Raw genomic sequence first — 23,795 nt, forward strand, 5'->3', positions numbered from 1 at the left:
TGTGGTGGAGTCTCCTACTTTGGAGGTCTTTAAGCAGAGGCTTGACAACCATATGTCAGGAGTGCTCTGAGGGTGTTTCCTGCTTGGCAGGGGGTTGGACTCGATGGCCCTTGTGGTCTCTTCCAACTCCATGATTCTATGATTCTATTCTAAGCTAAGGTTTGGCTTAGCAAGTCGTCCAAATGAGGACTCAAGGTTAAGCTCACCTCAGTAACCACAGGCTGTAACCAAGAGTTGTTCTCAGTTACAGCACACGGACAGTGAGGAGAGAGCTTGACCATGAGATCTGGTTGGGATAACACTCTGAGTCAAACCTTGGAGGAATTCAATCCTGTGGAGCTTAGTCTCAGAGCTGTCAACGTTTCCCCTTTTTTAAGGGAAATTCCTTTATTCCGAATAGGATTCCTCGCAAGAAAAGGGAAAGGTTGGCAGCTATCCTTAGTCTATGGCTAATGTGGTGAATCGGTAATAGTGCTTGTGATGTCAAAGTTGAAAAGATTCTCAGCTTCAGTTGTCAAGGCTTTGGTTGCGTATATGAGAGTGTTCATGTAATATGTGTGCTTAATACTTGAAGCTCCCTTTAGACTGTCTGCACAGTTTAGCCAGTTAGCTCATCCCTTTTTGGCGTTTGTTCAAATCACAATCCCATAAATGGGATTTAAATGAAGCGTTGTATACTATTTGTGGCAACTCTGTGTAACTTCTTTCATCGCTTTGAAAAAGCTGCAGTAGATCTTACTGCAAACATCAGAATACTGACCGTATGGTGTGTTTTTTTAAATTGAAGATTCAGCAAGTGGTTTTAATTAAAGAGAAGGGATAGCCAAGCAGGATCTGGTAAGAGCAACGCAAAATGCAAAAGGAAAAAACAAAAACTGAAGCTAAGATTGTGAGGTGTAAATAGTCCCACTCTTCTTCCAGCACAGCGACACCTGTAGCATTGTATGTTGTATCTTGGATTTTAATTGTGTTGAAATTGTGCAGCCAATCTTGGCTAAAAAGCATACGCATGGTACGCATAATAAAATAGATAAACAGCTTCATTCTTACTAACACAATTGCTTTTCTATGTGAGTGCTGTGCACTCATATGTATTTGCTTTTTAAAAGAACAAGGGCAGATATCAGGGAGGAAAGGAAGAGATCTAAACTTCGGAGAAAGCTGGTGTCAGCCTTGCAGAAATAGAAGATGTGAAAGGAAGTAAGATTAAGTTAATTCATGATGAGCACCGAGGACTCGTTTTGTGGGTGCTGGGAAAATGAATGGGGTGGGAACAAGGCCTATGAGATTGCCGTACCCCGCAAGTGCCCACGTGGACTGCTTCGATCAACAGAACTGTCACTTCCACAGATGCCATGGAATGCCCGTTCCACATCGTGAGAACTTGGATTGCTTAGTGTGGTAGCGCCTTCACTTTGGAACTCCCCGCATTTTGAGATCAAACAGGTGCTTCGCTGCACTCTTTCCAGTGCCTGCTAAAAACTTATCTATTTAGACAAGCCCTCTTAGATGCTTTAGAATTTTAATTAGTATTGTAACTTTTTGATGTTTTAAAGTCTGGTTTCTCAGTTTTATTGTTTTATCTTTCTGTAAACCACTTTAAGGTGTTTTACAATCACGCAGTGTATAAAATTTCATGAAATTAATTAATTAATTAAACAAGTTACATTTTCCTACTCCCAGAAAGGGCAGGTTTTGCAGTGAAAACAGAAGCTTGTGAACCTTTGGCTTTCCTCTAGAGGACATGGTTCTCAAGCTAGTTTTGAGAAAGGCAGCTTTAGGATGAATATTGATCATTTCATGAAGACTGTTTTATTTACTTCCCTTCCATGAAACACCCCAAAACTATTTAACAATAAGCGTCTAAACAATTAAACATACACACTCCCTCCCAGACTGCTAGTTTTGGGGGGACTTTAACATCCGCACTGAGGCAACTGGCTCCGGGGTGGCTCAGGACTTCATGACTGCCATGGGGTTTGTCCCAACATGTCACCGGTCCAGCTGTGCCAGGGAAGTGATTAATGCATCGTTTTGAGAAGGGGTGTTGGCCGCCTGCACGAAGGAGGTAGTGGTAAAATCATTCCTCAAGAAACCCTCCCTGGATTTGGAGGATCTAAGTTATTACGGGCTGATTACCAATCTCTCCTTCTTGGGCAAAGTTCTTGAGCAGGTGGTCACAGAAAAGAACCAGCCTCTCTGGGAGGAAACTAGATTTTCCAGATCCATTTTTGTCAGGGCTTAGGCTTGGTTTTGGCACAAAACTGCTTTGGTCGCCCTGTAGGATGCCTTCTGTTGTGGACTCTCCTTCCTTGGAGGTTTTTAAGCAGAGGTTGGATGGCCATCTGCAAGGGATGCTTTAGTTGAGATTCCAGCATTGCGAGGGGGCTGGACTAGATGACCCCTGGGTCCCTTCCAACTCTACAATGCTATTATTCTATTATCTTACTTTGTTCCTGTATTCTGATGAGGACGGGGCTGTTCTTTTTTTTGTAATTTACACACACACACACAAATCAGGTGTGCTGAGCTGTTCGTTTAATAAATTGAGTTTTTTTGCGGTCACTTCTTTTTCTTTCAGGAAATGGGAAAGCACATAAACCTCTCCATACTGCCCTGATTCACTTTCAAAATATTGCCATCTGTACACTCTCAGTGCAGGCCCATGTAATATAAATGGACTACAGAGATATGCACTTGAAGTAGAAACTCTTAAAGATTACATGCTGTACTCAGTCCAGCACATCTGTTCAGTTCATATGCCGTGTGTGCCATTGTAACTTAAAACACACACACACACACACACACAGAACAAATGGTAATAAAAAAAGTTGTCTCTTATAAGGAGCTTACATCTGTTTGCCACAGGGATGCCATATGATTGTGAAGATCAGCAAGCCTGTTTGGTTGGCTATATTTCTGTGGCCAAATATGAACTACTGACTTTCCATGAGCTACTTAGGGAGAAGGTATTACGTGAACTAACTGTTCCTTCCCAACTTTTTGGGTCTGAACTAGGCAGCCACCTAGTGGCCAAGTGGTGATTGTGTTCTTGTTTGTTTATGTGAATGTTTATTTATGTCAATATTTATGCCACATTCTCTGCCATTCATACAACACCCACAGCAGTTTATGAAACAAAAGAAAACAACCCCGTACTCCTAACTCCAAATAATCTATAAAGCACACATCACAGTGTGGTTTTTAAAATCCATGCAGTTAGGAAGCCATGCAGCCATTTAAATCAGCACAGATCTGCCCAGAGGAAAAGCTTTTTTTGGGGGGTGGGGGGGAGTGGAGGCAATTAAAAAATTATGACCTGGGACCTGACCCACTCCATCTAGGAAGGGCCTTCCATAATGATTCCGCCAGAGAGAAGCTGCAGCCCTGCTCCCTCTCAGGGTGTTTTTGCCAATATCTAAAGAGCCATGGGAGCTGTACAGAAGAAGGTGCTCCCTGATTTATGCTGGCCCTAGGCTGTTTAGAACATACTGAGGTTGCCATTTTGGCCACCTTGAGAAGAAAAAGCACTGAACTGTTGAGTTTTAAAGACAGACCAAGAGACCATCAGGTACCAGGAGGTCTCCAACTTTTACACCAAGCCTTACAAGATTGTTGTAAGAATTGCAATATAATATATGTAAACAGCTTTGGACTATTGCTATGATTTTTGTTGCTGCACTCTCATATTGTTTTCCTTTTGAATGTTTGATCTTCATAGTTTATTTCATATATATATATATGGCAATTTAAGTACATGTTCTACCAAGTTTCTCCATTGTTGTTTTCCAAATGCAGCATTCACATGATACGAAGACTATTGATGATAGTGGTTTGTTTTCACACAGTCAGGCTATTGTGCAATCGTTGCAATCATTTCATGGGAAATGTAGCAGTATGAATGTCAGCTTTATTTAAAATACAGTGGGTTGATAAATTCCGTTTTTTATCTGGAACCCTTTGAAACATATCAGTTACTTCAAAAACAATATGGGTCTGATCCTGCCAGTCAGCTCATGTTGAATGCAATTTATTCAGGTTAAATTTTATGTGAATTACTTAATTGGAACAGAGGACTTATGCCATAGCAGGTGATGTGGTATAAAGTACATCAGCAACTAGCAGGAAAAATAAATTAAATTAGGTTAGAACATTAAATAATAGCCAGATAGCTGCTACATATGGCAGTTCCCAACGTTGTGTCACTTTCACACACTTAACTCTGATCAACTTAGAATATTCAGAAGAAGCAAGAGGCAGCTCTCAGAGAAACTTTGTGGGGGAAAAAGACATTCACTTAGAAATTATCCAAAGTGATAGATTTCCTGGTACTCTTCTGCTTACTCAAAACCAGTTGGCTTTCGTCGAGACTGATGGGCTTACAGAAGTAGGCGTAACTTATTTGTTAATATGAAGGCCATTCTGTACACAAAAATATCATTGTGTTGTTCTGCCTCCAGGTCAGTTAGACTTACTTGACCTGATGTTTCTAAGCATATATGAAGAACTGACAGAAAGTGACGCTAATGTTCTTTGTATCCATACAGCATATCAACAACGATCACATCCATGGGGAGAAGAAGGAGTTTGTATGTCGATGGCTGGATTGCTCTCGAGAGCAGAAGCCATTCAAGGCTCAGTACATGCTGGTGGTACACATGAGGAGGCACACGGGAGAAAAGCCACACAAATGCACTGTGAGTCAACAGCCCCAAATCAAATCAGTGGCCCCATGAACTTGTTTCCATTTCCCTTTTGCGCAAACGTGATTTTGGCAGGTTTTGCTGCCTCATGAAACACTACTGCCTAGAATGTGGCACTATGCACAGCAGCGAAATCAGTGCTGGAACCAGTGCTATTTAACTTAATCTTATGTGATCTCAAAGTGGAGTGGCTAATCAGTTGTCGCTGGACTACAGCTTTCACCATCCCTGATTTTAGGCATCATCCTGACAAGTTGCCCTTCCCTGTGCCAGAAAGGTGGGCAGTGGCATAGCCAGATGTTCAGTGACATTGCATTATTCAGCCTGGCTGAGCAGGCTGCAAAGGAAGTTCAGAAGATCTCTCTGAACTTGTGTGCAACAAAATGGCATTTGAGATTTAAGTTGAAAGGGAATATTGTAAATGACTTTTTAAAATCCACGTGCCACCTATATTTAAAATGCACTCTGCAGTACTGGTTGATGGAGAAAAACAGCATCTTCTCTATTAAAGACTGTCAGAATTCTGTCCTTTTGATTACATTTCATAAAACCAGCTGAAGACATGGTGTGTCAACTGGTGTCCAGAGGCTTTAGATATAGAACCAGCTATTGCAACTGATAGCCTTAGTAAAGGGTTTTTTTTAGATGAGATTTTTTTAAGAACAGTTCTATCTGTCTTTACATTTTAGTTTTTACATTTAGTTTTTATTGTGGTGTATATTTTTATGGTTTCATTGGGATATTTAGCAGATTATAAATATTTCTAATAAATAAATGGAGCTGTCTTCCATGGATTAATCCACATACTTCAGCAAAGCCAGGTTAGCTTTATCATCACCAAGCCTTGTGACAGTGAATTACGTAAGAATTCACTGCCTAGGAAACTTGCTTTTTGGTTGTTCAGACTCTTCTGATCACTTTTTCCATTTAGATATTGAGTGCTGAACTATAACCAAACAAGCAAAAAACGAAAATTAAGGACTTTCAGCCTGATTCATAGAATCATAGAATCATAGAATCATAGAGTTGGAAGAGACCACAAGGGCCATCGAGTCCAACCCCCTGCCAAGCAGGAAACACCATCAGAGCACTCCTGACATATGGTTGTCAAGCCTCTGCTTAAAGACCTCCAAAGTAGGAGACTCCACCACACTCCTTGGCAGCAAATTCCACTGTCGAACAGCTCTTACTGTCAGGAAGTTCTTCCTAATGTTTAGGTGGAATCTTCTTTCTTGTAGTTTGGATCCATTGCTCCGTGTCCGCTTCTCCGGAGCAGCAGAAAACAACCTTTCTCCCTCCTCTATGTGACATCCTTTTATATATTTGAACATGGCTATCATATCACCCCTTAACCTCCTCTTCTCCAGGCTAAACATGCCCAGCTTCAGTTCATGTTAGGCAGAAGTAAGTCTCACTTTATTAAATGGGGCTTACTCTCAGGTAAGCATGCAAAGGAAGGCAGACAGAATTGCATTACATTGTCTAAACAACCCTTCCCTTTATGTTGATGCAAGCTAGGCTTTTATCTTACATACTTTTAACCAGGGATTATGATGGGCTCAACAAAACAAAAGAAAGAAATCTTGAACACATTGCTATTATGGCTAGATCTTGGAAAGCTCCTCTCCCTTTGATGTGGTGTTATTTCATTGGCTTATCCTCCACCCTCACAGTCTCTACTTTCTGTAACACCAAGTGCTCAGAATAATCCATATTTGCATGTCGTCTGCAGTTTGAAGGTTGTACAAAGGCCTACTCCAGGCTAGAAAACTTGAAAACTCACTTGAGATCTCACACTGGAGAGAAACCATATGTCTGTGAGCATGAGGGCTGCAACAAAGCATTCTCAAATGCGTCTGATCGTGCCAAGCACCAAAACAGAACTCATTCCAATGAGGTAAGGAAGCACATGGGCTGTAAAATCCCCCAACCCCGCACAGACATAATCCTGTCAAAAGAATTTATTGTAGAATATATACCAAGAAGAAACACCCCACAACTTTGAAGATGCAAAACTAGTACATTGCATACATTTTGAAGGTCATAAATCATTTTAACAGTATGTTTTTAAAAGGCATATTTAAAAAGCAAAGGTTGCTTGAAAGAATGTTCCTTGATTTCTATTCAGCTTATTTCAAGTACTTGTTATTAAGATCACCACTATGTCTAATGGCTACGCTTCAGCTGATGTGCCACAAAAAAATGGCCTGTGTTCTGCCATACCCAGAGAAACATCCTGTGCAACACAGCCGACCCAGGCAACCTCTTATTCCATAAGAAAAGTTGTGTGAAGGGTGGCACAAACTTCCTCTGTGCCATGGCTTGCTTGCCCTCTTGTCTACACCTTTGTCACTTCAAAACTGATGCCAAAAACACATAAAGCAAAGCCTCACAACAGACAAAAAGCACGGCTTACTTCGAAGGCCAGCCCTTGCTTCTTCGTATTGCTGTACTACCCTGATGGGGGCTTCATTACAGGAGCTGGATGGGAGCAGTAAACATGAAAGAAACTGGTGAAAAATTGGGTGTCCTGACTTGCAAATCCGCCATTAGATACAACCCTCTGTTTATAAATCTTACAATATTTCTGTAGTGCATTTGGCCACTTCCGTGTGCCAGTACAATAGAACAAAGCACTAGGTCATATGAGTAATCCTAAGTAAATAAACAAATTGAAATATGGACGGGGACCAACTTAAGGGCTTGCTCTCGTCCACGGGCAGCTCATCCCATTTTGTGGCCTGAGGATTGATTATGTGGCAAGATAAGAGGTCCACGAGATCTCATCGGAAGCTGCTGCCACTTCTCTAGGGGGCGGCCACACTTCAGATTTGGCCACTTGAGACTTGCTACCTCAGTCGGCCTCATGGGCAGGCAGGCCCTGCTCCAGTCCAGTGGAAAAGTTTACTTTTAATCTTCCCAAAGCTGATCCCATGCCACATCAACAAGCTGCTTTTGAAACTGCTGTCAGTTTCAATGAAATTAATGGGGGGCTGTTCCTCTAAAGTTCCCCTTAGGCTCACAGAACTACTTTCATAATTCTTTTGAACTTAGTTGAGGTGTGCAATGTTTTCTGGACTGAAAACAATTTGATGCTCATTATGTAATTATTCAAGGTTAGAGGTATTTATTTCCCCATAGGAAAATAAGCATGGGCCCACATCACATGATATACATGTTATTTTCCTCTGCATGTATCATAAGATATATTGAATTAACGAAGGAAAAATGTCATACAAGAAGAATCCCAAAGACTTGCAGCGCTGTTTACTAGTGCCACCTGCTGGTTAGTCACTGACAGTGTTGAGTGAGATTGGAATCCCTTTGGCGTTCAGTATTCTCCTAAGAGTCTAGTGAATATCAAGAAAAAGAAATCAGAGTAGAGAATGAGAACTGTGCAGAAGTGATTCAAGGATTTATGTTGTTTTCCCCAAAGCCCTTCCACATATTCAAAGCATGTACATTGTACTTTGAAAGGAGCTCAGCGTCATACACAGTAGGCACATATTGCTTTGGTACTCTCCTGCCAAAAGAACTACAGAATTGGCAGTCTCCCAGATGAATTTCCATACAAGTGGCCCATCAGGAACTGATTTCATAGGAAAGCACACTGAGTCACCATAGTACCAAGATTAGAGAGCTTGGATTTAACCTCTGTTAATTCTGCTTCACTCTTATGAGTCTAAACTTGCAGACCTGTCCACAAGTACAAGGCACTTCAGAACCCATCAGCCATTGGCTGAAAGATAACACCCACAGCCTGTGGCATCTGAATGTAGCAGTAGTATACTGCATGGCATTGTTAAATGCTCCACGGAAGAACTCATAACCAGTACTGGCATTTCTTTCCACTTGCAGAAACCCTATGTCTGCAAGATACCAGGGTGCACAAAGCGCTACACAGACCCCAGTTCTCTCCGGAAGCATGTGAAAACGGTGCATGGTCCTGAGGCGCATGTCACCAAGAAGCAGCGTGGAGACCTCCACCCAAGGCACCCACCCCCGAGAGACCAAGGCAGCCATTCTCAGACAAGATCCCCAGGCCACCAGACTCAGGGCGCGATTGGTGAGCAAAAAGACCTCAGCAACACTACCTCAAAGCGTGAAGAATGCCTCCAAGTGAAAGCGGTCAAGTCCGAGAAGCCCATGGTATGCAACGTCTTGTGCTTTCTCCCATCACCCTTTCCCTTTCAGGTTGCGGGGGGGGGGGTCATTCATTATGAAATACTGCAACTCTTAAGCCTTTGGTTGCTTTTCTTTACAATAACCTGTTACGAATAGAAATAAATTATATTTGGCAGCTCTAATATAATGTAACGTTTGGAAATCAAACAGTGTGAAGCTATTTGTAGATTAGATAGGCTGAATACTTACATGCTTTGCATCTTGACTCAAAATGCCATTTAACCACCACAAAAAACAGGAAATTTAAAATGCATTCACACTTAAGTTGGCATAACAGAACTCACATGCGTTACTCTATTGATATTAAAAATGACTTGTGGTCAAGATTGACCAGATGTATATCATGATATTCAGTGCCATTATAACCCTGAATAAATTGCACCTCTGTTGTCTGAAGTTTCGATGATCCAGTTCTTCGCACTGTGCCATTCTGATAAATGAGGCTTTATTTAGGGCGCAATCCTGCAGGAAGCTCTCCTGTGCAAGTTCCATTGAAGTGCACATTATCACCATTCATTTTGATGGTAATTGCACAGGAGAACTTCCCCCACATTCATGTATTTTGTGGTAATCTGGTTTAAATTTAGTGCTTTCAAATTCATAAATGTGTGGAGAACGGGCTAATCACCAAATAAATGTTGCAACAATGTTTATTAATGTTTAAGTAGAATGAATTGGGAAGAATTCTGATTTCAAATTCTTAAATATCAAGTCAAAACACTGAGTTCGTGGGTCAAAATGAAAATAATCTGCACAACCTAGTTCTCACTGTGTTGGTAAACCTTTACCTGGGTGTAGCGCTTCAGTTTGTAGGTGTGGTGGGCTTTCATAACTGAATGCACCTCCACAAAAAAATTCCTGCACACAGAAAGTTTGTATGAAAGAAACCTTCTCCTTGACATCACATTTTCTCTGTGGAGACAATTTTGGGGATGGAGGAGTGTTCAATCATGATTTTTCTATGTGGAGTTATAGGTTTACCAATTCAATGTTAGTAGATCATTACTTCAAATTTGAGATTCCCAAATTGGAAAATATATCTAATATGACTTTTTATAAAATGTGCCTTGTTGATTTGCTCAGTCTAGAAATCTGTTGAGCATCAGATACACACACTGATATCCTACATGTAAGAATCCCCCATATTTTTCAAGGGGAGAGTAGACCTGGCTGTGCAAAGGTATCAACACCTTGCCGGGGGGGGGGGGGGAGGGGTGTGTGGAAAGTCTGTATTGGGGAGCTCCATGTTTGTATTTAAAATCCTGGACCCAGGTCAGAAATTGGACTCAAGTGACTAAATTTTAAGTTTCTTCTGTGTTTCAGGTGTGTCAGAAGTATTTCCTAGCCTAGTTAATATTTCAGCAATGTGGTTGAATTGAGTGGCTTTGGGGGGAAAGGGAGAGCAAAGATGATAAGAACCATGCAGAAAATAAAATTTACATATAACATAATTATGACTTAACCATGTTGTATGACTTTTGTAATTGTACTAATCTGGTATTTCTTCTATCTAATGCTCTTAAATGACTTGTTCTAACTTCCTAAGGACAGTGGGTAATAAGGTGAGGGGATTTTAACTTCTTCTCAGTTCCTTCAATGCTACTTTTGAAAACCATTTGCTTGCTGCCCAGGAACATTCCATCAAACGCATCCATGGCATTTCATATCAAATGGCATGTAGTACAACTGGAATTGTGGCAATTTTAAATAGACGTGTCCGTGTTCACATACACATCCATGACCACTCTCTGTTTTGTGAATGAACGTGTCTGCTGTGAGCAATTAGTCAGCTACAAGAACAGGCTTCTGACTCTCAAATGTCTTTGTTCAGCTAGCATGAAACAGTAACTGCCCCAGTGATGCTTCCCTGGTGAATTAATTAATTTAAACATTGCTACTGGGGTTTTCAGCTGAATGTCCACAGCGCATTACTAATAATGTCACAAAAACTAGATAATTTTGTGTTGCCGGTGATCCTGAAAACACTTGCATGCTCATTGCTCACTTAATGGGAGGTCTTTTTGTTAAAATCGTTGAGATTTCTTCCCATGGAGATCAAAAGCAGATATAGGAGGCTGTTCTTGAGAGCAAAATGATTTTGCATGCCTTAATCAGGGTTCTGTGTACACTGCAACTCTGCTGGAGCACAGAAATTGTGTCCAATGTGGCACAAAATTCACCTTTCATTAAAATAATAACAGCAGTTAGCCTCGCGGCTACAAAGATAGACTTGCAAGTATATGGGCCAGTGATGTGGATTTCCCAGAAAATTTAAAATCACACAGTTTTCTGGGAAGTTTTCCAGTGCCCAAAGTCTATTGGAATCTGACTTCCATGTGATACTATAATGTCCTAGAAGTCCTACTGAGTTCAGTAGAGTTTACTCCCAGGTAAGTATGTATCACAGCCTCACCATGTTTATTTGACTTGCATAACAAGCAAAACTTTTAAGGCATGATGTATTAATTTTACATACTATATACATTTTTAAAAGAATTTCAGAGTAGCCTAAAAATAAAAATATAAACACATTTCCCCAACAGCCATAGTTACTATTTGCATTGAAATATTTGATTAGGAAAACAAAACGATAAACCAGTAACACACATTTTGTGTGGCTTAAACGATACAATCAAACTAAATCACAGCTTAGATTGGAATTTATTTTTTGACTATTTGTAAATATTTTAAGGCAGAGCTTTCCAAACTGTGTGCTGAAACGCGTTAGTGTGTTGTGTGCAGGTGTGTTGCGCAATGTGTGTCCATATCTCTTATAAGGTGTTAGTTTAACCTCCATTTTTCTAGTAAAACAGAATTACTGTGTCGCGAAATGATGCATGTTTAAAAAGTGTGTCACCGACGTGAAAGTTTGGGAAGCTCTGTTTTAAGATATGGCGATTCAGTAGCATCCACCCCACCCTCTGACACAGCCAGAGGTCTGTTTATTTCACATGTAGATATTTCCTAGGTATGAATCCTGTTTTTACTTTGCTTTGCCTTGTTATGGAAATTTATTTATTCATTTGCAGGGGTTTTGACTAGATGACCCTCAAGATTTCTTCTAGCTCTGTAGTTCTATGATTGTATGATTTTTTTTATTATTACCATTATCATTATTATTATTTCAGGTTAAATTACAGTAGTGATTTTAATGACGTTATTTTGGTAATATCCGCTTGATACGCATCCATCTTATTAACATCTAGAAACATTTAGAAACATCCTCTAAAAAGAAACATCCTCTAAAAGCACTGCTCTGCTTCGCTATCTAAGATCTCTTTTAGGTGAGGTTGTTGAATATATGGGAAACACTGCAGTGTTTTTCTTATGCAGTCTGAATATCGCTGCAGTAAAATAAACCTTATGAAGCATATCTATGAGCTTCTCCAGGGCAGCGGATAAGTTTAACTGTGACAGGTCAACATGGCAGTAGAAAAACTATCATGGTAGAAAACCATAATTCTCATCAGAATTTACAGGAAAAGTAAATTCTGCTTTGAGGCACAGTGGAAGGGAAGTTTCAGGGAAATGGTTGCAGTGAGTAATACTTTAGCAGCAAGCTGGTATTGATCCAGTGATGGTCATCACTGCTCTGTGGGATATTTCCGATGGCATGATGAAGGCTTTTAGTGTACAAATCCATGTTTTGACAGCAGCTTTGTTTTATTCACTGTACAGTGGTACCTCTGGTTACGTATCCGGAGGTCCGTTCTTAACCTGAAGTACCACTTTAGCTAATGGGGCCTCCCGCTGCTGCTGTGCCACCGGTGCACGATTTCTGTTCTCACCCTGAAGCAAAGTTCTTAACCCGAGGTAATATTTCTGGGTCAGTGGAGTCTGTAACCTGAAGCGTATGTAACCCGAGGTACCACTGTATTGGCCCGTGCACAGTACTAAGGGTGCTGCTCTGCTGTGAGAACCAGACCCTTCTGAATATTAACTTTATAACACTAGCAACTGGCTCACTCCCTGGAGATGGGGCCATACATATATTGGTGCCATTCAGCTGCAGATGATCATATTGGCCAGGAATTAAAGAGCTACTTCCAGCATCTCCAATGTATTGAACTCACAAAGGGAATGTTTTCCAGCTGTGCCACGAGACCCCTCTCATTTTCAGTAGCTTTTTAAAAAAAGCATTTTGTCTGATGTGGGAGAAGGCTGTTACTCCAGACGCACAAGTCCAACATCAGAAGAATACACACACTCTTTTGAAGAGCATGTCCTAACCTTAGATTTCAGAAGCTTAAAGTGGTTTGGCAAGATGAGAGTCCTTGGTAGCATCCTGTCCTTGCCTCAGCATGACTCTGACCTAGTAAGGCATCTCTTAATAATGAAATTGTGTTTATTTCTCACCCATCTTGCAAGGTACCTCATTTAAATAAATAACTAAGGTACCTTGCAAGATGGCGGAGGATAAACACAGTTCCGAGTTCTGTCTTGCCTTTCTCTAAGCATGGTGGATCTTAGGTGCATTCTGTTTCTAACTGGATTTCCTCTCCCCCCCCCCCCATATCTTTTCTCCTCCAAACAGACATCTCAGCCAAGCCCTGGTGGTCAGTCTACATGCAGCAGCGAGCAGTCCCCCATCAGCACCTATTCCAACAATGGGACCGAGCTTAATCTGACCAGTCGAGGTAGTGTAGGAGACCTCAGTGTCATAGATGAAACCCCTATCATGGACTCTACCATTTCCACAGCAACCACAGCACTTGGCTTGCAGACCAGGAGGAATATGTCAGAGACCAAATGGATGGAGCAAGTTAAGCTGGAAAGGTTGAAACAAATCAGTGGAGTGCTTCCAAGACTGAACCCCATTCCACATTCCAAAGCCCCAACTTTGCCGCCTCTCATAGGAAATGGTAAGATATGCTCATTTAATATAATCTGCAGCTAGACCATTGATGGGGACAGACTGTTGCCAGCACTGACTGCCCATACATTTCTGGGTTCAGGATACCTCAAAGACCGCCTGATCCCTGCCTAGTTACTGAGATGTTTGGTGGAGTCACTGTCCGTGTTCCCCATGGCATGGATGCATGGCTCCAGTACACCATGTGTGTTCAGTATTGTGAGCCAAATTTTATGGCACATCCTTTCTGTTGAGGTCACAGAGCCTCCCCCCCCCCATCCCTGTTGAACTTCTGGTCTGCCTACAAAATGCTTGTTGTTGTTGTTGTTGTCCCAGCAGACATTTTAACTGGATTCTGATTTTATAGTTTTAACTGAATTTTATTTTCATTGTATTATATTCCATGTACACCACTTAAAGAAGATTGGAATTAAGTGGTATATAAGTTCTCTAAATAATAAGATAAAATAATGAATGAATGAATCCCCTTTAGAATCCATTGACACTTTATCCCTCCCCCCCCCCGAAAACCCCCCAACCCTGCACAGGGTTTCTTTAGTGCTTTTGCCATTATAATGCAACTAAATAAAGTGCATGCTCATTCTAATTTGAGAGTACGAAATCATGGAGTGTTAATAGGCCCTTCCATGACTAAAATTATCAAGTAAGAAGAGTTTGGATTTGATACCCCGCTTTATCACTACCCAAAGGAGTCTCAAAGTGGCTAACATTCTCCTTTCCCTTCCTCCCCCACAACAAACACTCTGTGAGGTGAGTGAGGCTGAGGGACTTCAGAGAAGTGTGACTAGCCCAAGGTCACCCAGCAGCTGCATGTGGAGGAGCGGGGAAGTGAACCTGGTTCACCAGATTACGAGTCCACCGCTCTTAACCACTACACCACACAGGGTCAAAGCTGATCACCACGTAATTATGCCATGTAACTTTAGTTGGGATACAGCATTTCAAACCACAAGTGGAGATCACTTTTTTTTTAATGCTCTTCTATGCAAAACACAGTTTTTGCTCAGAATGCAACCAGTTTAGAGCATTAATTGATTCAAGATACTCTACTAAAAGGTGTTGCACTAAGTCAGTGATTAAGAAAAGATTACTGTTGTTATAAATAAAACCTGCAAAAAAAAAACTCCTAAAAGAGATAGTTCCTCCTTTTCTTTCTCACAGGTGGACTGTTTTAAGATGATGTGGGTACAGCACAGTTATCCAGTTTCTGAAAGCAAAGTATGCTTCTTGCTTCAGAATGTTTGTTCTACTCAAATGCAAATTTTAAATAAGTATATTATTTAAAGTAGGTAGAGCAGTTGATCAATTGAATAAGATTTGTTTAATCATGTTAGACCCTTATACTCTAAGCCAGTGGTTTTCAACCAGGGTGCTGTGGCACCCTGGGTATCTTGAATGATAGTCAGGGGTTCCACAGGGCTACTCTGTCCTCTGATGCCCTCTCATGTCTCTGCCTCCCAAAGGCTTCCGCAGCTGTTTGTTGCAGCAGCCCAGGCAAGTGGTGTCTCTGGGGCTGGGCAGGGGGTGCTTCCCAGGCCCCTGTGGGGCAGCTCAGAGAGCCGAGGTGGCAGTTGCAGTTGCCCAAAGGACTCCCAGAGAGAGGGGAGAAGAGAGGAGGTTGATGGAACACTCCCCAAGGAAGGGTGTTCAAAAAGGGGTGAGGAGCTGCCGGCTCTGCAGGCAAGGGGTGACATAACTGGGCTCCTGAGCCCCATAGGGTGCCACAGAAAGAATGTAGTTGGTCAAGGGAGCCGTGGACTCAGAAAGGTTGAAAACCTCTGCTCTAAGCCTATGCATGTCTACTCAGACCTTATGAGTTCAGTGGTGCTTACTCACAGGTCAGCATGTATAGGACTGCAACCTAATTTCCTGCTCATATCAAAGTATTATCCCAGGGAGAAGGGTACACTAGGGAAGGTGGCAAGATTCTTATTATTAATATTTTTTTGAAAGTGCCATGGTAGAATTCTTGTGTTTAGTCCAAAGTACTGGAGCTGGGAAACAAAACGCAGCCAGAGTCCATCACCATTTTTGCCCAAAGATTTTTTCCTTCTACTTCATTGCAAAACTCCTTCAACTGCAGCCACCCATGCAAAATATCTGTGGTATTTCTTGTTTCTGGTTTAAGTTCATTCCAATAAAGGGAACTACAGAAAAGAAAAGAAATTATTATAATTGCTTATTTTATAATGTTGCTTGGAATGTCATGCAAAAGATCTGGAAGAATGGCTTTCAAATTATCCCAAATAATTTATGGAATTGTGTATTTTGCAATTTTGGCTTTCAGTATGGTTCGATTAAGACTGTAATCTACATTTTAAAAAATACTGCATATTTTCACAGATCCAGTCAGTGGAGTCCTACTAGAGACAAGAGAGACAAGCCAACATAGACCCAGTTCTTACCTAGTTCTAGGGTTGTAGTTGTGCTACTCTTAACATGCTATTTTAATTTTTGTATAGAACAGTATTGTGGACCTCAGTTGTGTGAGCTACGTAACTGAAGCAGCACTGCCCAACCTCAGTGGGAACTTGTCCGCAACACCAGGCAGCCTCGTTCATTCTGTGTTGCGTTGCGGCCAGTGTCTGGGCAATGCCTTCAGCTTTCTTTCATCTTGCAACATTATTCTTTGTGTGCCTGAATCCAAAAGTCTTGTTGGCCCCATCATCAACATTTTGGAAATAGAATGGCATTTTCTTGGAAATGCCTGCAGCACATTTCGTACCATTTCTTTATTTCCCCTGATCAACCTGGAGTCTTTTCTTCTTTCTTTATCCCCCTCCCCAGGTACTTATTCAAGCAGCAGCTGCAGCATTGGAGGAAACATGACTATTCTAGCCAATAAAAATGAACTCACAAACATGGACATTACTGTGCTCAACATGCTGAACAGAAGGGACAGCAACACCAGCACCATCAGCTCAGCTTACATGAGCAGCCGCAGATCCTCTGGGATTTCACCTTGCTTCTCTAGTCGGAGGTCCAGCGATGCTTCCCAAGGCGAGGGGAGGCTCCAGAACATCAGTGTTACTGATTCCTACGACCCCATTTCAACGGATGCCTCTCGGCGATCCAGTGAAGCCAGCCAGTGTGATGGCTTGCCAGGTCTTCTCAGCCTGACCCCTGCCCAGCAATACCGGCTGAAAGCAAAATATGCAGCAGCTACTGGTGGACCCCCACCAACCCCACTCCCTAATATGGAGAGGATGAGCTTGAAAACAAAAATGGCACTATTGGGTGACTGTAGGGAGTCTGGAATGTCACCACTGCCCCCAATGAATTCTCCCCGAAGATGTAGTGATGGTGGGACAAACAATTACAACAGGCGACACATACTGCCCCATGATGTGTTGGGGAACAGCACAAGGAGAGCCAGTGACCCTGTGAGACCAGTTTCCGATAACCTTTCCTTTCCCAGAGTCCAGCGTTTCAACAGCCTCAATAGCTTTAACCCTCCTGTTTTGCCTCCATCTATGGAAAGGCGTAACTTCATCCTTCAGAACTACACCCGTTCTGATGGTGGCTTGTTCCGCAACTGTTCCCCTTGTCCTCCTAGTATCTCTGAGAATGTGGCCATGGAAGCTGCTACAATGGAAGCAGATGGCAGTCTGAATGATGAGGATCTCCTACCTGACGACGTGGTCCAATATTTGAATTCTCAGAATCAGGGTGCGTACAACCACCTGCCGAATGGTGGACTAGATCACAACAAAGTGCATCACAATTCAGCATTGGGGTACGGCAACAACTTTGACCAGTCTCCTCCACCAAACAACTCTGAGGCCAGTAAAAACGACCTGCCAATTCAGTGGAATGAAGTAAGCTCAGGAAGTTCTGACTTGTCTCCGTCAAAATTAAAATGTGGGCAACGGTCCCTGATCCAGCACACTCAAACCTTAGGCCTCTACAACAACATGGTTGTCCAACAGCAGCACCATGGGCTGGAGAGAAATGCTGTGTCCCAGCAAAATGGCTACCAGCATCTTCTAGACAACAACGGCTCCTGCAGTTTACAGCAGAATATGGTCATGAACAACAGTGACACCAGTCATTCTTACCACCTTCAGTCAAATAAGGCACAGCTGTATGGTGAAAGTATTGGCAGACAACCAGTGGGCAATACCTATGACATTGTGATTCAAGGGCAAAAGCTGGGAAATAATTTCATGCCAAATAATGGAAACCAGCAGAACTTTGGCTGCACTGCAGTATCAGAGGAGCAGTCTCCCAATGTAATTAGCAGGATGCAGGGCAGAAATGTGGTTGCCCAGGAGTACCTTCATAATCAGCCAACTGATGATATCTACTGCCAAGAAGTCAATCGTTCCCATAAAATGATGATAGAGGAAGTTTCAGCTCCCTCACAACCCACCCTTTATCAAGGGCCACAAAGTTGTCCACTGTCTCACAATGCTGGGATCCAGCCATCAGGTTTGGTGATGGCGAAAGGGTACCAGCCCTGTGCCAACTACTGGGGTGGCAGGCGACAAAACACGCCAAGGAATAACTTGGTGCAGCCGCAAGGACACATAAGGGATGCCAACCAGCCACACAGGGTCAATGGCATCAAAGTAGAATCCCAAGGTCAGTCGCAGCAGTTCTGCTCTAATATGCAGAATTACTCTGGTCAGTTGTATGACCAAACCACAGGGTTTAGCCAGCAAGCTCTGAAAACAGGTGCTTTCCCCCTTTCAGAAGCTAACTGCCTGCTTCAGGGGGCGAGTGATGCTACTTCGTCAGAGCTTCTCTCCCCAGGAGCCAACCAGGTAACAAGCACCGTTGACAGCATTGACACCAGCAGCCTCGAAAGCGTGCAGATTGATTTTGATGCTATCATCGATGATGGTGACCATGCCAGCTTAATTTCAGGAGCCCTGAGTCCCAGCATCATTCAGAACCTCTCCCGCAACTCCTCCCGCCTCACCACTCCCCGAGCGCCTCTTACATTCCCAGCCATGCCCATAAGCACAAACAACATGGCCATTGGGGACATGAATTCTTTGTTGACCTCACTTGCAGAAGAAAGCAAGTTTCTTGCTGTTATGCAATAGACATACACAACTTAGGAGATGAAAGATTTTTTAAAAAAGTAATTCATTTTTTTTAGTTGCTTTAAGTACTTTAGCAGTCTCATCTCACCTAAATGGGATGTGTTTCAAGTATATTCCTTTTATGGAATAAGGACTCTGAAAAACCCTAAAGTGTTCTAGGGAGAAACTGTCTTCCGTTTCAGTTCTGAATCAGTATTGTTACACCCACAGTCCCCCCCCCCTTTTTTCAATGTTTATATGCTTCTTTTTTATTTTATTGTTTGTTTATATATTTTTTGTAATTGTAAGCCAATGTAAATGTGTGATGTGCATGCTGGTTTATCTTTGAGGAAGGTCTGATAAAATGGCATTGCCTCTTCCTGTAACTCAAAAGGAAATACAATCCTATATGGTTGTTGCTGGAGTTCTTATACAGCCAGGTTCTAACATGTAGACACAACATTACCAGGAGCACATATATATATTGAAGTTTGGGGTTCCATCCTCTTAGCACTGATCACGCAAACCCTGTCAAGAGGAATGGGTGAATGGTTTAAAGCAACTAATTTATTCCAAAAAAAAAAACCACGTGTAGTGGATTGAGTTGTCATTTCTATTGCTCTACACCAGTGGTTTTCAAGTTTTCTGTATTCAAGGACCTCTGCGCATAATGCTTTGCCTGAGGCAAATCTTCTCAGTCATGTTCTAGACTGCAGAGTGCTGCCTTGGCCTGCTGGGTCTCATCCTGGCCCTACTTGAGCTGAGGAACCACCCAAGACCACATTGGCTATATACTGCAGGGGGGGGTGTGTCAGTGATAATGAACAAGTCTGTCATTACTGATGTTTTCACTTAAGAATGTGTAGAAGTGCATCTAACAAAATTTAGGGTTCTCCAGAATGCAGCTTGAAAACCACTGCTTTGGACTGAGGAGAGACAAAATACCATATAAATAAATAACTCTGAAGCATATTCCAATAAAAATAAGTTGGTTACAAAAGAAAATAATGACAAAATGACTGCCCATTTTTATGTCAAAAATTGGCTTCAGTTTCCAAAACCTCCATTGCATAATGAGTAAGCCTCACATTTTTTGTTACAAAATGGGGAGTAACTTGAACATGTGCGTGTATGAAAATAAATCCATATCTATGCGAGTGCTATTATAAGTCTGCTTGTCTGAGACATAAATGTAAACACAAGTTGCACTTTTAAGCAAGGTTTAGTTCAGATTGTTGGCATTCACTTCAGTGCAATATGCATAGATCTAAGTGGTTTAAAAGCTCAAGCTATAATATTCAAAATGTTTAGTTCTTGTTTACTATAATTCCATTTAACAATAACTGCCTTCCAGTGGTGCTGTAAATGTCCTCTATCATTGGCTTGGCGATCCGGCCAAAGCTTCATTCATAGAAAGGGGCAAGAATGCCACCAATTCCAATTACATAGCCCAAGCAAGAGCCGCCCCCTATCAGCCTCCCACTGCCATGGGGCCGGAAACTTCAAGCACAAATGAGCCATACCAGTAGGTAGGTGTGATACAGAGGAAGGCAAGAACAAAGCAAAACAACAGAACAAAATGAGAGGCACCAGTCCTTGATAAGAAGGTTCAATCCACAGACAGAACATACAGAACATCACATCATTTTGTGCATAATGTGCATAATTCTTCCCCCCCCCCCCGGAAAAATAAGGATTCCCTTTGGGATAGGGACTCTGTCAATAAGTTCAGTACAAGAACATTTCACTCAGTAACAGCTATTCTGAAATCTCTCCCACCAATATCCATCAGTGGTGGTCTATCCCAAATGTAGAAGTTGCCATTCACACACACTACATTATTTTTTAAATAATGTTTATAAAATCTTCATATCGTTCTTATGCTGTTTGTGGAGATTGAGTTAGCCTACCATCTTAGAGTTCAATTTACATATCCCTGACCTGTTCATTTTTCACTGCCATCTTGGTTACTTTTCTAGTCTTGTTGCACAATGCAACACAACAGCAAGCACAATTGCATCCATACTTTTAAATGAGCTCAAGTTAGCTCTGTTGGATTGTGGCTCTTATGTTTGTATTCTGTGTAGTAGCCCACTCTGTTTCTTAATGGTCCATTGTATGAGTGAAGAATTGGTTTGTGAAAAGCAGAAGTTACTCTAGAGATTTCTTTGCACCTCTCAGTTTTATCAGGATTTTATTTTTCCTCTTGCTCCAACTCTAGGCTGGTGGAATTCCAAAAGGCACATTTTCCTGGAACTAAACTGCTGCACTACTTCTTCAACCCTTAATCATGTCAAAATTACAATGTGCTGTTATTACTGCACCAGATTTCTTATGTTTTGGGCTCGGGCAATATTATAGTACCATGATTTGAACCCACCTGGTTGTTTCTTTACCAATAGAGCCTGAACCACTGTGTTTTTAATTAAACCAGGCCAACTGTATACACACTGAGGCCACCAACCAACACTTGACTGTAACATTGCAAAACAACTTAACATTGTGTGGAGAATCTCATCTTCAGTATAACACATTCCTGAAAGTTGCTGATGTAGAGGTTCTCCATAGAATTGGGAGTACTAAAGTTAATTTGCCATCTATTCATTATCATGTTTCTGAGCTTAGAAGAACAATCAACACAAACATCCTATAAAACAATTGAAACCAAAATTATTGTAATGTTTTTGACCATTGAAGCCCTGTTTGGAGGAATGTTTCCTTATAGAATGTACTTGTGTGTGAAGTTAAGTTCTAGCAGTGGATCACTTGGAGAGGCTAATCTTTTCTACTCTTCCAAGGTTGCCTTCAGGGTAACCAAGGCTACTGCAATGTGTGTCCCTCCTGAACCACTATGGTAATAGTGGAACATTTAGGACTTGTGCAAGGAGACTGCAACCCAGCCCTCTCATTACCAGCATTGCCCATGTATTTCCCAGATTTACTGGTGCAGTGTCAAAGGAGCACATACCTTACGTCAAGTCATACTATTCCTCTGTCTGGCCCACTATGATCTAAGCACTCCAGGGTAAGGCTGGGGGGAGGGGTATGGTTCTGTTTTTGTTTACAGGAAAACTTAGCCTTACTTGCACTTTCCAAAACAAGTCAAAGCCATCCTTCAAAATTCACACTTCTCAAAATGTTCATGTGCAGTTCTCCAGCCAAGTAACATATACAAAAACTGCATTTACTTGGATAAAGAGTGCATAGAAATGCACATATTAGTGCAAATAAGCCCCCAAAGTGTTTGTAAAAGTGTCTACATTAGGCAAAACTGTGTGGGAAAATGTGCATATCAAAAGATTCCCATACTAAAAATGCTGGTGAATATTCATGAGGAATGTAAATCACAACTAACATGGAAATGTAGAGAACTGAACTTAAAATTGGAGAAAGTGGGAGAAACCAAAATGGACAGATCTTCCCACTGCCATGTCTAGAGTCTCAGCAGGGACCTTTTATCAGGAGATGCATGGATTGAGCCTAGAAATCTCCACATGAAAACATGCTCCTGTAACTAAGCAGTGTAGCCTTTCCTGCTCACAGTAGCAGTTCCCACCCTGGAAGTATTGTCAGATAGAGACCCAAGCTGGAGTTTAGATGTTCATACTCTTTGCTTATGCTGGGTCTGACTGCAATAACATCATTCCTAAGTAGTTTGTAAGATGAACTGGAGTAAGCAGCAGCCTAAGGCTTTAGGCGTGAAGATTCCAATTCCATCAGCAGAGCCTTCTGAAAGTCCGTAATAATTACGACCCTTATCATTACTGCCACCTCCCCTCAAAAAATACTACAGGACTTAGAAAGCAAAAGCTGACAGGGTGAATTTCTGGATCATTGTCTGCCCAACCGTATCTTACACAACCCATCACCAAGTCACAAAATGGCCCCTGTGCACAAAGACTGGAAGCAAGAGATAACATGATACGCTGCTTGGCTCATGTTGGATTGTTTGGGTTTTAACTGCAATTTCTTGCACTCCTGTCAAAGGCCACTTCCTGAATTTAGCTTCGGCTATATTGTGGGGAGGGACACTTCAAAACTGTGTATATGGGGATTTTTGAAACTCCCCTTTTTATCCCAGTCAAAGTCAAGACAATTAAGTCCTCTCAACAGTCCCAGAGTTATGGGAATGTCCTCCTCCTTGTTATGCATTAAATTTGAGAATCTTTCAGAAGCACAGTAAGAGGCTTCTCACGTGCCAGTTATCCTACTTAATAATGTAAATGCCACACTTTACAGTGGTGCCCCGCAAGACGAAATTAATTCGTTCCGCAATTTTTGTCGTCTAGCGAGTTTTTCGTCTTGCGAAGCACGAAATCCCATAGGAATGCATTGAAAATCAATTAATGCGTTCCTATGGTCAAAAAAAGTCCAAACAAAGCCAAATTTGGTACAACAACAGTTTATTAACTGCTCTTTAAAGTCACACATACTGTAAAGAGCAGTTCAAAAATTTAAGGGAAAATAAATTAACTTTATAAACAAAACATGTCTTTGTTTTTAGTCAAAGAAAAAAAGTCGTGAGACGTTTTCGTCTTGCGAAGCAAGCCCATAGGGGAAATTCGTCTTGCGAGGCAAATCGCGAATGGAAAAACCTTTCGTCTAGCGAGTTTTTTGTATTGCGAGGCATTCGTCTTGCGGGGCACCACTGTATATTTGTTCTAGAGGCTATTCTACCTGCCACAGTCCTTCAGGATCACTTCGGCCACAGTTCATAGGGAAAAATCATTTTTCAGACTTCATCCCCAAATAATTCAGACTTGCGCTGAATTTAGCATGTCTAAATGGTGACCGGCATATGTCTTCTGTAACTTCAGACAGAGCTGGGTGCCCCTGAGATGAAGTGGGAAACCCACTTCCCTGAATTCACTCCTAAGTTCTGAACAGCAGCAACCTTAACTAGGGAAGGTAAGCACTGCTAAAAATCCTTGCTTTCTACCACAGAAGCCTAATCTATTTCAACGCAAAGAATAGTAACGACCAGAGTTTATTCTTAAAGGCATT

At 41.8% G+C, this 23,795-nt stretch overlaps 1 protein-coding gene across 5 annotated transcripts in view; it reads left to right on the top strand.

The window, feature by feature from the left end:
• GLI3 (GLI family zinc finger 3) overlaps nucleotides 1–21,259 on the top strand; it is a 235,289-nt gene extending 214,030 nt beyond the window's left edge. For all 5 annotated transcript variants that reach the window (XM_082192711.1, XM_082192714.1, XM_082192712.1 and 2 more), the window contains 5 exons: nucleotides 4,548–4,697; nucleotides 6,436–6,600; nucleotides 8,562–8,852; nucleotides 13,423–13,750; nucleotides 16,549–21,259. In XM_082192711.1, coding sequence (XP_082048837.1) covers nucleotides 4,548–4,697; nucleotides 6,436–6,600; nucleotides 8,562–8,852; nucleotides 13,423–13,750; nucleotides 16,549–18,812 — 3,198 coding nt within the window. In that variant the 3' untranslated portion in view covers nucleotides 18,813–21,259. The remainder of the gene's footprint in view (nucleotides 1–4,547; nucleotides 4,698–6,435; nucleotides 6,601–8,561; nucleotides 8,853–13,422; nucleotides 13,751–16,548) is intronic.
• Nucleotides 21,260–23,795: the final 2,536 nt, after the last annotated feature.

This window comes from Podarcis vaucheri (genome assembly GCF_965113315.1).
Source record: "Podarcis vaucheri genome assembly, chromosome: 12".
Lineage (NCBI taxonomy): Eukaryota > Metazoa > Chordata > Lepidosauria > Squamata > Lacertidae > Podarcis > Podarcis vaucheri.